The sequence below is a fragment of the Engraulis encrasicolus genome, chromosome 4, assembly GCF_034702125.1.
Source record: "Engraulis encrasicolus isolate BLACKSEA-1 chromosome 4, IST_EnEncr_1.0, whole genome shotgun sequence".
Lineage (NCBI taxonomy): Eukaryota > Metazoa > Chordata > Actinopteri > Clupeiformes > Engraulidae > Engraulis > Engraulis encrasicolus.
The window spans coordinates 26,299,341-26,315,692 of record NC_085860.1 but is presented as its reverse complement, the minus strand read 5'-3'; the positions used below and the strand labels follow the sequence as shown (position 1 = coordinate 26,315,692).

The following is a 16,352-nucleotide window of genomic DNA, read 5'->3' as shown; positions in this document are numbered from 1 at the left end:
ACGAGATTAGGAATTATAATAAGGGGCATTTTTACAAGAATATTTTTTGCATTTGTACATCAAAGGATAATTGTGTTTTAGGGAGTAGTTCTAGGCCTTGCACACTTTCCATGCCAGTGGGCACTGGACAAACTCCACTTGCTAACTGCAGTCCCCTCCCTGTGCAGTGTGCACACTCCCATCCGCATACTGCACGATCCACAGGCAAACAGGAAGAGACCACATCATAAATGGTGGAGGTTCGTTATCAAAATATGCTTGCAAGATACTACAAATGCGTTTTCGTCTAAATAATAGCTCACCACAGTTACTAAAGTGGGGATAAATACATGTATTTCAAGTTGAAGATGTAGCCTTGTCTGGAATCAACTAATTAATAATGGAGAAACGGCATTCCCACCCCCCGTCCAAACATTCCTAAGTAGTTCGTCCTTCCTGCTGCCATGTTGGATTGAGGAATAGCGCTGTAGCAGCTGTACTTCGGGAATGAAAGTTTAGCTTGATATTTTCCCCTTAAAAATATTGTCCTTAATCTACAAACGTGAATGCAGATAATTGAGTGATATAGTGCCACGGAATCTATGAATTCGAGGGCAATTTTGCCCTCTGGCTGGGCGTTAGAGGAGTGCATTGGAATGATCCTGCCACAGGCCACGATGACCCGTGACTTATTATATTTTATGTAACCAACAGTTTTAAGAGTCACAGGTGGATTTTTTGAGAAATCCTCAATTTACACAATGAGTAACCACCCGTCCCAGCGGCGAGTTGCAAACATCGGCTCTTTGCTTCTCACACCACAAGAGAACGAATGCCTCTTCAACAATCTTGGCAGGAAATGCATCGTAAGTTTACTGTTTACTTTCTGCATCATACACCCTATGTCTGTCAGTTTCTGGTGATTTCACTGTATGCGCAGTCTTTACTGAATTTGTGCACGAACGATGGTGGCTATCTTAAAAAAAAAAAAAAAATCCTAACACACACCCCGTTAAAGAGAAGGCTTTTGAGTTGTTTTGACAGTGGCGAGCCAGCTAGCCTAGCTACTTCCCTGCAGCCTGGTCGATTCCTGGCGCCCCTTGCAAGTGACTTGGATATGAGGGAAACATTTTAATGAGTTTGGACTTTGCAGCTTTAGTGTTCATAGTTCTGTTGCATACCACAATTCGCTTTGCTGTCTCAACTATAGGCAATAACTACTAGCTACCTTGCCAGGTCTGTCCACAAATGTGCAGAGTGAACCACCAGATTAACCACATACACTTTATTCCTTAGGTTTAGATTGGGCGTGTGCATCTGGTTGGTTGTGGTTGTAGTAAAAATGACATCTTCACCTTCTGTCACTCATGTGAGATTTGCATGGTGATCGGAGAAACCACTGTGTTTTTATGTGGCACCACAGAGCAGTGATGTAGGCCTTATCCATTTACAGGAAGATAAACTTAATTAATCAATGTGGCACACGGGCCTAGAACTGTGCAATAGCCTAGACACTTAGTATGTATGCACATTAAAAATAGACTGCATTAAACTACTACATTTACTATGACTGTCACCTAAAATTGGAAATCACTGTCCCAGTTGTTAAGACCCATTGACTGAAAGATCTTAAACTGTAGCAAGGTAAAACTCATTTTATTCAGCAAATATCTTTCTTGAGAGATTTGCTGAGGCAGCATGTTCCTTGCTGTTGGACACAAGTGAGAGTTCACCATCTGCTGATTCACTAAGCAGTGGATTCTGGAGAAACACTCTCCCAGAAGCAATGGCATGGTGCTTTGTCACTATTTTGTCAGGAAGGAATGTAAGGGTACCTTGTAACCATTGAGAGTAAATAGAATGGAGGCCAAAATTCTATTTCATTGTTGAAGCCAAGTTGGAGCCAAGGTTGGACCCAAAAAGACCAAAAAATGGCCAAATCCCATTCATTCCTATGAGAGACATAAAACCCTGTATCTCCCTTAAATGCCACTCCAGGGGGATCATTTTTCGCTCAACTAGTAGGTCCCCTTGCTCTCCAACTTACCAGGGTGGTGATTTTTTGTGGTGATGTTTTATTTTAGAGAGATATTAAAAGTTAAATTGACCAATGAGCATCAGAACATGGTTTGATTGACCGTTAGAAGTCTTGTTGTTGTCCAATCAGCACCTGCGTTTGGCGTTGCTAAGGTGGAATGTAAGTTGGAATGTTCCCAAATCTGGCTTCAAAGCGTTGAATGGCAAATAGCGTTGATTTGGCGTCCATTCTATTTACTGTCAATGCTTGTAGCATACTCAAGGTTCTAGATTTCATTGTTGTCATGCATGCGGTTCCTTTTTACCATTCTGATTCCATCCAGTTATTTCCAGTAGTCTTGTATATTGTGAGTGTGTGTGTGTGTGTGTGTGTGTGTGTGTGTGTGTGTGTGTGTGTGTGTGTGTGTGTGTGTGTGTGTGTGTGTGTGTGTGTGTGTGTGTGTGAGTGTGTGTGTGTTTTTTTAACGCACTTGGTTTTGTTTAGGTGCCTGGTGTGTGTTGATTGGATAGCATACTGTAGCCAGGGCCGCTGACAGCTTTGGCAGGACACAGCACAAAGTCATCTGAAAGGGCCACCCAGCCCAATAGATACAGTGTAATGAGGACCCAATTCTGGCTCCCCGTCTCTCCTTTCGCCCAGGACAGCTGTCCCCTTTGTCCCCCCGCCTGTCGGCACCCCTGACTGTAGCGCTCGTAGCCAAAGCCTGGGCAGGAACTGGACACAAGGAACTGACCCAATCATTATAATCGCTAATCTCAAACTAAATCAGTGGCCTGTGCTGTGTGGCAGGGAGGGGAGGGCTAGGAGGAAGATGGGATACTGTTTCCTCCTGTGCACAAAGAGAAGAGGGAAGTGCCCCTTATCTCTCTTGCATACAAAAATCTGGTCAACACACACACACACACACACACACACACACACACACACACACACACACACACACACACACACACACAGACAGACAGACAGTGAGAATCTATTTTCTTTGTCAATAGTAGCCCATCACGCCAACATCCCCTGCAACAAACATCACTATCCTTCACTGTGAAAATAAAATTTAAGCTGTCTCCTCATGTGCAGCAGGGTTCTCTTGGCATAACCTGGTCTTACCGGCATCCTCTCATTTTAATTTCATCTGCACTAGGGCTGTCCTAAACGATTATTTTTCTCCCGATTAATCCATCAACTATTTTTTTTCGAATAGTCGATTAGTCAAACGATTAATTTTTCAAGTACTCTAGCACTTTAATCCTCAAGGAAAATTGGGAAAATAGAAAGAAACCGTTAAAATTAGGTCCCTGAGCTCACAATGAGCTTTAAATCATGACGACGTCCAATTCATACGGCTGGGCAATTTTAGGTTTCAATAAAGTAATAAAGCATTAGTAATGTAAGTAAAAAAGCATTGAATTAAATGAAACGATTAGTCGACTATTAAAATTCTTGTCGACTAATTTTTATAGATTAGTCGATTAATCGTAGCAGCCCTAATCTGCACAGAGGGTCTGGAAGGTCGTCATTAGGGGTGTAAATAATGATCAATATGTATTGATGCATCGATCCTAGTACAGCCGACGATCGAATCGAATCGTGGGGCATTCTGAAGTATTGTAAATAATCGAATCGCTGGCCCCTACCCAATGCCCTAGCTCCATAATAGAAGTGGAAAAGTTATTGGAAAAAATCAAATCAATTCGTATCTTATCGCGGGGCATTCTTAAGTATCGAAAATAATCGAATCACTGCCTTAAGAAATCGACATCGAATCGTATTGTCATGGAGGCTGTGACTTAAGTTACACCCCTAGTCATCATATTGAATATGCGATCGTGAATCGTGATATTGAAAAACTTTTTTTTTTTGTATTGGATCATGGATATGGCGAGGCCGGCTACTGTCTGGTGAGGCCTATTCTGCCCCTTCCCAGGTTGTTTTCTGGCTGGGCTGGTTGTTGAAGACGTTGTGTCTCTTGTGTGTGCGCTGAGCTCTGCTTTGTGACTGTGAGTCAGAGTCCAATGAGTTTGGACTGCAATGAAAGTGCTGCTGTGATGGCTGTGAGAGACTCTCTGTGTGAGAGACACTGGGGACTGCGACTGTGGCAGCAGTCATGTGTCCATTTGGCCGGGGCCATGTAATGTTGCACCACCACCAGGACCACGTTCAAGACGCATGAAAAGTAACACCATGTTGCTTTCAACTGAAAAGTAGGTGTGCTGAACATCCTATTGTTTGACAGAACGTGGCCAAAAAGATTTGTTCAAGCAGGGAACTGTAGCAAACTGTAGTGGCAGTATTTTTCTCTGTTGAAGAAGAAGATTGTGCACATCCCAGGAAAAGGTGCAGGACAAAGGCTGACTAGTTTTCTGAGTGAGAAGTTTCTGAGTGTGTCTGAGTGAATCTGATGAAGACTGTTGAAGTCTAAACGTAATCCACCCATGAAATAATAAAAGACAACAAAAAAGGATTTTATGTATTTTTCTCTGACATAAGCTTAAGTTAATACAGTACTGTGGTATGTCACAAACTAGGTATTTTCCCTGTAATGAGAAGGTTGCCAAAGTGATCACAAATTGTAGCACACTGCACATAACGCAGTTCAGCTGTGTTTTATCCATATGGACACATGCATTTGATACAACCTTGATTCTTTATTGCAGCCTTTGTTATTTAATACCAGAAACTGATTATGTTACAATAAATCTGGCCATTTCTTCAGTCTGATGGTAGCAAAGTAAGCAAATGCATAATTGCATTATGTCTGCTCTGAACCATATGGAAGGTCACAATGTTCAAAATTTTACATTCATCACTTGAAAATACTGTACCTTATTGAAATACCACCCAAGGCTTGGGTTCATCAGTCAGTGGCGTCTCCACAGACACACCAAATTAGTGTATTACACAACTGTTTTACAAGTCAAATCAATATATTATCGTCCATTGCCCAGCAGACAGTTCTACCAAGTGACCTCCAATGCTAGATAAGCCCAGACAGTGCAAGATATCACAGGGTAGGTGTCAGGAGAGAGGTATGCAGGTGTTGATAAATGCAATTAGTAGAGTTCAAGGTGGTTCAGCCAAGAGGTAGAGTAGAGTAACTTTATTGAGGTGTTTGGAGATCAAAGCCAATTAGTATTATGCAACATGTCAACAAGCAGAGTTTGGTGGTAGAATGTCTGTAAAGTCTCTCCCACAGAGCCTCATGGGTAAGCGGTTAGGACGTCAGATTTGTAACCCAAAGGTTGCCGGTTCGACTCCTGACACGCCAGGTTGGTGGGTGGAGTAATTAATCAGTGATCTCCCCCATCCTCCTCCATGACTGAGGTACCCTGAGTATGGTACCGTCCCGCCGCACTGCTCCCTTTCGGGCGCCATTGGGGGCTGCTCCCTTGCACGGGTGAGGCAGAAATGCAATTTTGCTGTGTGCACTGAACACTTGTGTGCTTTGGAGTGCTGTGTCACAATGACAATGGGAGTTGGAGTTTCCCCAGTTGGGCTTTCACTTTCACTCATACAGATGTGGTAGCGCTGAGCTATGGGCCCACAGACCTTAAGCTCAGTGGTACCATTTGTCACTGATTCTCTGGGGGAATTTTAACTGGGGATGATCACCTACATCTCGGAGTGCTTGGTACACTCACTCACGATTAAGCTTAGGCCTAGTTTGAAACACCATTTGTAAATTCAGAGCTGAAGTAAGAGTTATTGAGAAAAGAGTCGAACGCGCAATGACGAGTTTCAGAGATGTTTACGTTGGTTTACTTGAGGTACTTACTGCCTGACATCACAGAATACAGTAGGTTACTATGCTAAGATCACTCCGCCTATAGTGCAATAGGCCCCCAGGGGATCGGTTACATCTTAACTTACCTGTGCTGTGCTCCCATGCCAGAGGGTTGCTGTAATTGGGAGGTTGCGAGTTTGAGCATGATTGTGCATATTGCAGGATGCAGAATAGATCCTCATCATTTGAAGCACCATGCTCAGCATTGAAGGATATTGCTCTCTGCTGGTTTGTAGTGGACAGATAACTTGTTTGTGCTGGTCTGGAGCTACATGAGCTTTCAAGACAGCAAAAATCCACCAGAAGCACTGCAAGCCCCAGCCCCAGCATGTCTCTGTGATACCTGGTCATCGTTTCGCACAGATACCTGAAGCACTTTTAGCTGTCTTTGTGCTTTATACCAGTAATGCCAAATAAATCCTGCCATGCTGTCACCTGTTGGATAAAGGTAGAGATGTAAATTTGTGCTAAAATGTTGTATAAGTGTTTTTTTGTCCTTGACTGAGTGACGTGCATTTTACAGTGCAGAATCAGAGCAGGGAAAAGCACAGCAGAGTAGTAAAGTATTAAAGCTTATGTAAGCGTTTTGGGTTTTTTGTTGTTGTTTTTTTGTCTTCCTTTTTGTGTTTCCAATTTCCATCTTTGACTGTGTGTGTGTATGATCCTCCTGATTCCAACACGTGTCTGTGGTGAGGTCCAGCTACTAGTCAGCACAACCTGTTTCCTTGAGGTTCCTGTCTGTCTTGTAGCAGGAAAGACAGGGAGGGAGGTGTGTTTTTTTGGTCAGAAAAAGTGAGCAAAAGGTCAGAGGAGAACTGAATAAGTAAAAAAAAAAAGAGAAATGTTAACAATTTCCTTTTGCAATTGATAATAAGAAAGAAAATTGTGTGCATTGCTACATGCTTTTTGACAATGTTCTAGCTAGAATCTAGGCTCTAGGGTTTTTATGAAGGAGGATTTGTCTACATTAGAGTTGGTCTACATGATCGAGATTAGATTTCGGAGATTAGAGTTTCTTTGTGATAGTATTTATTAACACCGCAAATATAGCCTTTTGCAAGTCTGGCTACTGTGGCTAGGTAAATGCTAAATCTGTAAAGAACGAAGATCTGTATTTGTTTTTAGAATGCGTTATCTCAATTATTTGGCAGAGTTTTTTATCAGTTTGTTAAGTATGGCTGGAGCCGCTGCTGGCCTCCTCATAAGTGTTGTACGTAGCTCTTTGGGACCTAGTGCATACAGTACAGTGTGTAGCCTAGCCTTGAGGGAGCCACTGCTGATCTGACATCTGGTTCATGATCACAGCAGCCTGTCTGGCTGTCAGGCGTGAGCAGCGTGAAATGGGAGTCCCCAGGCTGCTTGCTCACCACTGCTTACTCTGCACTTCTGTCCCGGGCTGAGGCCAGGAAGCATGTTCTACACAAACACTGTGGAGCAACCTGGAGGCATATAGCTGCCTATTCCACAGTTCCTTTTTTTGCTAGGTGCTTGCCTTTTTAATTCTGCCAGCATGGCTGTAACTGTAACATCTAATGTGACTATATATTTCTGGTTTAACCATATTTCAGTTTTCAAAAAAGGTTCACCACCACGGTTCACCAAAAATAAAGATCCGTGAAGAAGCAGTGTCACACTGTTCTTTTTGAAAACCGATGACTGCACATGAAATATGACATGTTTTGTAAAGAAATTTTCAGGGGACCTAGTGAAGGTGGGATCTGCAGTAAAGGTGGCCTCCCTCAATAGAGTCCCGAAGTACAGAGGAAATCCTGTTTTGTAGGCCTTGAGCCAGAAGCCAAAAATTGACCTCTCGCAATCGAACGGGTGGGCAAGTTCTAATCTGTTTTTTTTACTTCTTGGACATCTCAAGTTAACAGTTTGGCATGATAACCATTGCAAACAGGTAGCTTTTTGGTAGTTATCATGTGTTGAAATGGTGGACCAGTAAAATGGAAATGTGAAAAATCGGTATTGTGGTTCTTTGTTATTATGTAGTTTGTTGACCACACAGGGTGCTTAAATGACCTCAGGGATGCTTTCCCTTCTATCAGGACCCTACAGGAGTTGTTAGACCACACTAATAGGCTAATAGAATCACCTCAGCAATATGTGAATGACAAAATGTGATAAAATATGAAATCCGTTTTTGTTTTTATTAAGCTTATTATTATTACATTTCCCCCAACAGTAAAACAAAAACAAAAAACATAATGAACAAACACATACTAACATGTGATAACCATACTGTACATTAACATGGCATGATAACCATTGCAAACAGGTAGTTAGTGAATGATCATGCATTGAAATGGTGGACCAGTAAAACGGAAATGTGAAAACTGTATTGTTTTTTGTCATTATGCAGTTTGTTGACCACACAGGGTGCCTACATTTCCTCAGGGATGCTTTCCATTCAATCAAGACCCTAAAGAGGTTGTTAGACCATACCAATTGACCTAATAGAATCACCAAAGCAATATGTGATTGACAAAATGTGATAAAAATGACAACATATGAAATAACTTTTCCTGCAACAGCAAGAATAAATAAAGAGCATTATTTCAGTCCTCAGGATCTGACTCAGTCTAGTAAATATCTGTAAATATGTCACCATGATTATCCTCTTCATGCTGATATACACATTTGAAGTTTTCAGAGGGTTGTGCAGCATTTCCAGCTACTTCTCAGACATTGGCAATCCAGCAGTTTACATTGATGGCTGTACTTGCAACATCAGTTGTAACACTGCCTCAGGGGCTGAATATCCCCACATCCACTGTATAGTGAGATGGACATTTTCATCGTTGGCCCAGACATGGTCAAGTGGGCTTGGGATTTGTGGATGCTGCTGAAGACTTGCTTTCCAGATGCCAGACTGATAGTTGGCACACATAGTTTGCATGAGGAGGTAGTCCTCACACTACTACTACTACTACTACTACTAGTCCTCACATGGTGGAAATTGGCTTGATTCACACTCTCCATGCTGAGTGCAGAAAAGCTGGTAGCGGGCTGTATTTATGTTCTACGTATTTGTCGATGCTATGTAGAGTTGGCACCTAAATGCTTCACGAATAGGTCCATGGACAGTTCCCAGTCCCGTCCCAGCTCATGAAAAAACTGTTTGAAAGAGCTCTGAACTCATCGTGAGCTTTAAGGCTGAGCTTTCCACGACCTGCACATCCTTTTGTGTTTTTATGATTATTTTTGTATTTACTTTTCTATTGTAGCCCTAGCCTCTTCCCCCTTACATTAGAAAATTAGTATTTCAAGTAAAGATACTGTATACCCTATCACATAACCTCATGGCTTGGTGGTACTCACACTGGGTACAAAGTAGTTCAAGAAAACCATCATGTGGTGTACTCCGACTGTCATGTGGTGTACCCCGGCCGCCTTTAACGCCATAACGCAGTCCCTCTATTATAACAGATATTGTCATTATTTGGTGTCATTATTGTCACCAAAATGGTAATAGAGCTTGGTAAGTCCCGCCCCTTAGTTCCGCATTTCACGGGACCTAAGCTGACCATCTAACAACATGGTAGAGAGTAATTATCTTCCAATCTCAGTCATTACATGCGCTGGGCAATGTTAGCAATGTTCTTATAATGTAGTTCAGCGTTTTCAGCCAAGAGTGAATTGGCCTGTCGCCAGGCCCATTTCCAGTAAGAGGCTATCAGGGGTGGAAAGAATACTAAAACATGTAATTAAGTAAAAGTAAAATTACATCTTTAAAAATCTACTTAAGTAAAAGTAAAAAAAATACTTAATAAAAATGTGATTTGAGTAAAAGTTACCTTCAGTTTGCTTTTATATCGCTTTCCTTCAATAGCACCCTTCGTGACCTCTAGCTATCTCTGCACAAGTCATCTTCCAATAACCTGGCGATCGTGACAACAAAATTCTGTGTGTGCTGGTGTGGCAAAGTTGCAGGGCTAGGGTCAGCCCATTCATACAACAGCCCATTACTCTGAACTTAAGGGTCTGGATTTCATTGCGTTTGGGTCGTGGGCCTTAAATTGCAAAGACTGGGAAGCCTACCAAAGGAAATAGTCTGGTGGATTTCATTTAATTGCCAGTTGTGAGATTAAATTCATGAATAATTTTGTTAATAAACAATAATTCTTGTATATATTTTACAACAACTGTTTTCAGGCTGCGCTGGTACTCCCTCAGCTTGAGTCCTTGGTGTGTGCTCTACTATTCCCAGCCAGTTACTTGCAACTCTATTGTGTACCGTCTGTGGGCTGTCGGACTAATGGTATGGGGCCGGCGGGCCCGAGATAGTCATCCAATAGATTAGTCCAAAATATATAATTTATGTTAAATGGTAAAAACACACAATTTCCCTTCATGTCTGACAGATTTTCCCCTTTATTTCAATTTTGCCTACCTCAGAATTTACTCGGACCTCAAGGTATATTCAAATGTAAGTAAAATACTGTAAAAACTGTAATTTGGGTAGAAGTAAAATCACCTATTTTAATAACTACTTTGGACTCAGTTACTCATCAAAGTACTCAATTACATTAATTTGAGTAAATGTAATTAGTTACTTTCCATCCCTGGAGGCTATGGAACTTTTGTATGAGGTGGCGCCTTGTCAGTATACTGTACTTAAGTACTACTTATTACTACTTAAGTGTTTTTGGGAAACTCAGCCGAAGACAATATTATAAGAGTTACCAGCAGGGACAGCCAGATGAAGGTAGATAACTGAGCAGAAGGAGACAAATGCAAGCAGACTCATGCTGTCCACTGCATCTGTCAGTCACAGACACACAGCCAATGCCACACCAACACACATGCACATTATGTGTTTTCTCTGGGTTTCTGGTAATGTGTTGTCTGGCGGCAAACGCCAGACTATATCGTCTAGCAGTTCGAAAAGAACGTGCAAGGCAGCATGGGTACTCCCAGGCTAGGTAATGTGTGGAATGATCAAAATTTTAGAATAGCATAACATGTGAATCTAGAAACCATCACTTATTTTCACATAGTAAATGTACTTTCATTACCAGACACTGAAGCAGCAACTGTAAGGGAATGCAACTAGGCCTAGGTCGGTACAGAAAAGTCACGGTTCGGTACGTACCTCGGTACAGACCCCACGGTACGGTACATTTTCGGTACGGTACAGGGTAAATTTAAAAAAAAAAAATAGTATTATTATTATAATTATTGTTATTGAGCGTTGTCCTTGGGTATCTTTTATTGAAAGGTGCTTTTAAATATTGTAGACTACTATTATTATTGTTATTATTGAGATATTATTATTATTATCATTATTATTATTATTACTACACACAATCAAAAGCCTATTAAATGCTATTAAAACAACAATCATTATATAGAATTCCCACATCTTGAAAAGGCCAGAAGGTTGTCAGTGTAGTTTTGACAAATTACTTCATTGGTAGTCTTATATAGATCTTCAAGGACAGTCTTTACATAGCTTTAAGGACCTAGCCTTTCTGTCACAGCTAGAGCACATTCCTGCATTTGGAACACGGCTAACATTTACATTGCAATGACGAACCAAATAAAAAAGTAGCCTATCACTTCGTTCTAGTCGATTTTACGGTCAAAATAGTTTATATAGCACAACGCCTTTGAGAGCAGCTTCAAGGACAGGGGGGATGCCCTCGCGCGACATTGGAGTTCAGTTAAAACTTTTCAGGCAGAGGATTCTTTCCCCGTGTCTTGTTAACTTAAATGTCAGGTAAGACTACTGCTATTTATCTCACAAGATTAAGGAACGACATACAGCTGAACTGATTAACTTGATAAGCAGTAAGACCGTGTTTTGTTTGTTTTCCATCGCGCTGGCAGGCTTGTTTTAAAAGTAGTCGCGTTCACTCGGCAGCTGATTAATTCGCTGTTATTAGGCTGTCGGCAACGTAGCCTATCGATTTAGAAAGACTTTGAACTACTATTTAGCCAAACACCAGCACACAAACTGCTCGACATGGCACAAGGTGTTGATAAACTGAACATATACTACTTCAGTGACATATTACGCAGGTGGGTTTTCAAACCCCTCCCAGACAGCACACTTACGTCTTGCCAACGTTGGCAAGATGCTTTTTGCCCGATGTAAAATACATCGGCACGACGTCTTTGAAAGGACCGTTTGCTCATCGGCAAGATGTTGGGCAGACGTCGGCAAATAGGCGACAGGCGATGGAGAGCCAACGTTATGCCGATATAATTATTTATAGTCCTACCATGAGCCGACGGTTGCCCGCCTTATATCCGCTCATGAGCCAATGTTTAACCGATTTAATTACGACTTAATTACGACCTACTCGACGTACCCCATCTGCGCGAGGAAAGCATCCGGACGTCTCGAGGAACAGCTGATTTTAGGTTGCAGTTATGAAACTAGCATGTCAGAAAATCACCTAGCATGCCAGAAAATCAGCTCTTTCCATAAACAAAAAGACGTCTGAATGTTCTCACCGCTGCAGTGGAATTCCGCCTTATTTGAGGTCTTCCTGCTTCACCATATGCCTCACCAATGAAAACACAAGACATCATAGACGTTTTTCCATTTATTTATTCCACAATTAAGCAAAATGTCCATCGTTGAATCATTCCTGCAGGAGAAAAAAAAAATCTGTGAACATGGGCTGGATGTGAAAATTACCCTTTACATGAGAACATACCCTACAGTTTAGGCTATGACTTTGACATGTCAAAAGTTTACAACTATTTATTGAGAACAGTTTTTGTAAGCAGGATTTCACCATCTACTGTATGTAGCCTAAGTCCTGCCTGTGGATGAAAAGTCTATCATCTATATTGACCCTTTTAATTTAAAAGTGTACTCGCTACTCTGTGGTATTTTTTTATATAGTCATGGATAAGTGGGGCAGTCATTGGTAAGCGGTTAGGGTGTCCTGTAGCCCAGGGCTGAACAACCCAAAGGTTGCTGGTTCATCTCCCAGCCCGCCAGGTATGTGGAGGGAGTAATTAACCAGTGCTCTCTCCTCCATCCTCCATGACTGAGGTACCCCAAGCATGGTACCTTCCTGCCACACTGCAACATACTGCTCCCTTGGGATGCCAATGTAGGCTGCACCCTTGCACAGGTGAGGCATAAAATGCAATTTCGTTGTGTGTATACTTGTGTGCTGTGTCACAATGGCAAAGGTGGGCTTTCACTTATATACACCTAGAGATTTTTTCCCCTGAGTCCAATGTTTTTAAACAGTTGAAACATGAACATTTCCAGTCAATATTTACAATGGAATAGCAGACCTCTGTGTCATATTCCCAAGGAATGGTAGCATCACATCTGCTGTGCTGTGCTGAGTCAAAGTAATTCATAAGCCTACTGGTTGTGTTTTCCCTGCCCATTCACTACTTTGATGGCCTGCAATTTATTCAGATGTGTTCTACAACTTTTTGATGAAACTTACATTTTACATTTGATACCACAAACTAGGCTTACTTGTTGTGCTGTGTGGATTTTTTAGCAGGGATCTCACTTACCAATCAGCATGTTTTCCTCTTGTTACCAGTATCAGTCTGAACCTGGCTGGCCACCTGTGCACTTAACCATATGTGAACTCTGAGGGCAAGTGTAGAAGCCTGGCAAATAAAGACAGGAATAAGTCGGTCTCAGTATCACTGCGCAACTACATTCACAATGTAATATGTTGGTTTAGTTGATTTCTGTCCATCACAATTTAATATTATGGTTTACATTTAGGCATATAACTTTCACAATACCATATTAGTTACATTTAGCTAGCTAGTGTCCTATTTGGTAAGGACATGTACAAGTGATGTAGGCTGTACAGCAGGGGTGGGCAACTTTCATTGTAAGGTGGGCCAACATTTTAATTACCACAACCACATCACCACGCACTTGAGAGAATTTACAAAAGGATACTTCACTTTTTGTTTATTTATACCGGAATGCTTACACTATTGATTTATAGGGGGTTAAAAACTGTACTTTTTCTTTTTTTTTTTTTTTTTAAAAAAAATTGAGAAGTTGGGCTGCATGTGGCGCCCGAGCCTCCAGTTGCCCATCCCTGCTGTACAGTATCCTAACAGAAAGGCTCTCATAGTATTTCAAATAATGATCTATATAAAAACTGGTTATAATAGGTACAGTGCAGCATAAACAGGGTTGAGGGGGTGGTTTCTTTTATTTCGTTGTACCTACCGAGTAGTTTAGCCAATGTCTGTGTGACACGTTCATGCTGCCACCTCCACAGCATCCTCTTCACAACCGCAGGGGCAAAACACCTGAAAACATAATAATGTAATCCTTTTTCAGTCCAAGATATAGACTAGAAAATGAGTGACAGCATCACAAACAGTTTGTATGCAAGTGTAGTGGACCCCCCGTTTTTGTCTTCTTCTTATTCCCTTATTCTCATTCCCTGTCTTTTTGTTGTCCAGTCAGAAGCTGTCTTTTAGTTTAATTATGCTGTTGCACGTTTTCGCCAATAGATGGCATCATAGGACCAGCAATGAGTGCAGAGACTCTCTCTGGTGCAGTAGCCAGTGACTTCGGTCACATAAGAAGAACGAAACGTGGAAGTGACAGGCTTTGTTATGATACAGAAGGCAGCGGTGTCAGCTGTACAGTTATGCTGAGGAAAATGTAAATAAACAACGAACTCAGCGAAACTCTACTTGAGGACCTTATTCATTAAGTGTGCAACATAAGCATTCAAGCAATAATACCACCAGGTCACATTTAAGATTTAACTAATAGTATTTTGTTATGGATCTTATGTAGTGATAGACTTACCATTTTTTCTTGTTATGGCATATCTGGCATATTCCCAAGAGAAGGCCGATGTCCCTGTCTGTTGATCTGATTTTGACTTGTGGTGAATTGACTGTGAAAACGAGAGCAACACATTGCAGTGAAGGCTATGAACTCAGGAGTTCTTTAACTTACTTATAGTAAGGGCTATGAATGTGATGCAATATTATTTTATCTCACTTCACGTGGTGTGTGTTTCCTGTGCATTGCAAGTTCATCAAAGAAAATCGTTGTGTTACATACCGTAGCCTATTTTGTAATGTCCTTTCAACCAGTCATCATGGGCTAGACAAGAATCAACAGCCCGACTCCAGCAGGAAACTTGATTACGGGAGCAGTATGCCTACATTTGTATTACAATAGAAAACGCTGTTAGACTACACACGACCTACATACAATGTGACATCTCAAACTATAACTTATAAAACCAAACAAAAACTCACCTGGTTGCTGGGTACGTTTGACACGTTAGCTAACTTGCTAACGGTAAGAAAAAGTGAGGTCGGATATCGATTAGAAACTCGATGAGGAGGTCATTCGAGACAGCATGACAGGTGAAGAGATTTATTTCGGCAACCTAATATAATGTTTAATCAAGCCTGACTTGTAATGCTGAAACCTACATTTCAACAGAAATAATGGTAATGCCTAACTAAAAACGATTGCGGTGGCTAATACTACTGCTGCGACGTCCAGTAAAGTAAACGGAAAATGTTCGTTCCCTTGACAACTGAAATAATTTCAAACAGAGCTCGCGCTGCTCAGGTTGCAAGCAAGCAGGCGCTGGCTTTTGGTTTTGGGGTCTTCAAATGATCTGCAAAGCGTCGCGTTGCCGATGGTCGGGGTTAGGTTGGCAAACCATCGGCAAACTGTGTTTGGGACATTGTCAGATGATGGTCGGTGTTAAGTTGGCAAAGCATCGGGAGGAAACATTAGGAAATTGCTCGGTAAAACGTCGCGTTGCCGATGGTTGGGGTTAAGTTGGCAAACCATCGGCAAACCATGGCAGGAAACTGTCTTTTCTGCCGCTATTTTGCCGATCTAAAACCAACCTAATTGGCATGACGATTATAAGGCAAAAAAGGCCTCGACGTTTTGCCGATGTCGCCGCCCAATAGCCAACGTCGGCAAGATGCTTCGTGCTGTCTGGGCTCTCTCCCCATTCATGCTCGCATGAAGCCGAATGCATAATGTAGGCTACCTTATGCGTAGCAAATTTGAAGGCGGGTTTTGGATGGCAAAACCAATCGGGAGTGCACAGATGCAGTGGTTACATGTGTTCTGGCCATACACATTAAAGAACTCCGACGCAAAGTGCTTGCTTGCGCGGAACTCTTCTCTCACGCGCCACAAACAGCTGCTGTGCTTCCCAAATAATTTCATAGCGTATCGAATGTATTCTCCGTGGCAATGCGCGTATCGTTCCGTGACCCCCGTACCGAGGTCGGTTCGATACGAATACATGTACCGACCCGGGCCTAAATGCAACTCATCATTTTTTTATTCTTAATAATGTAATCGTGAAACATGTAATCTGTTATTCCCCATTACTGGCCTGCTCTCTGGACTCGGTGATCCCTCACCCCTCCTACTTTAAGTGCAGAGCGGGTCAGTCTGTTGATTTGGGACTTTATTTTTACTATTTCCAAACAAAAGTGATTGCATCATTGGCATGCACAGATCTAGGAACGGACTTGGTGGTTCTAAAGCAACAGCCCCTTTGCCGTACTGGACGAAAAAAGGCCTTTTTTTAAGTT

The 16,352-nt window shown here is 41.8% G+C and overlaps 1 protein-coding gene and 1 long non-coding RNA gene across 3 annotated transcripts in view; one reads left to right on the top strand and one right to left on the bottom strand.

Annotated features, from left to right (window-relative positions):
• Positions 1 to 451: 451 nt before the first annotated feature.
• Positions 452 to 16,352, top strand: part of wasla (WASP like actin nucleation promoting factor a) — a 42,273-nt gene continuing 26,372 nt past the window's right edge. For both annotated transcript variants that reach the window (XM_063197010.1, XM_063197009.1), the window contains exon 1: positions 452 to 845. In XM_063197010.1, coding sequence (XP_063053080.1) covers positions 741 to 845 — 105 coding nt within the window. In that variant the 5' untranslated portion in view covers positions 452 to 740. The remainder of the gene's footprint in view (positions 846 to 16,352) is intronic.
• On the bottom strand, positions 12,346 to 15,564 carry LOC134446782 (uncharacterized). Its single transcript, XR_010034491.1, has 6 exons — positions 15,039 to 15,564; positions 14,839 to 14,938; positions 14,578 to 14,668; positions 13,984 to 14,066; positions 13,302 to 13,400; positions 12,346 to 12,403 (listed from the first exon to the last, which is right to left on the bottom strand). It is a non-coding gene; the product is annotated as an uncharacterized LOC134446782 (long non-coding RNA).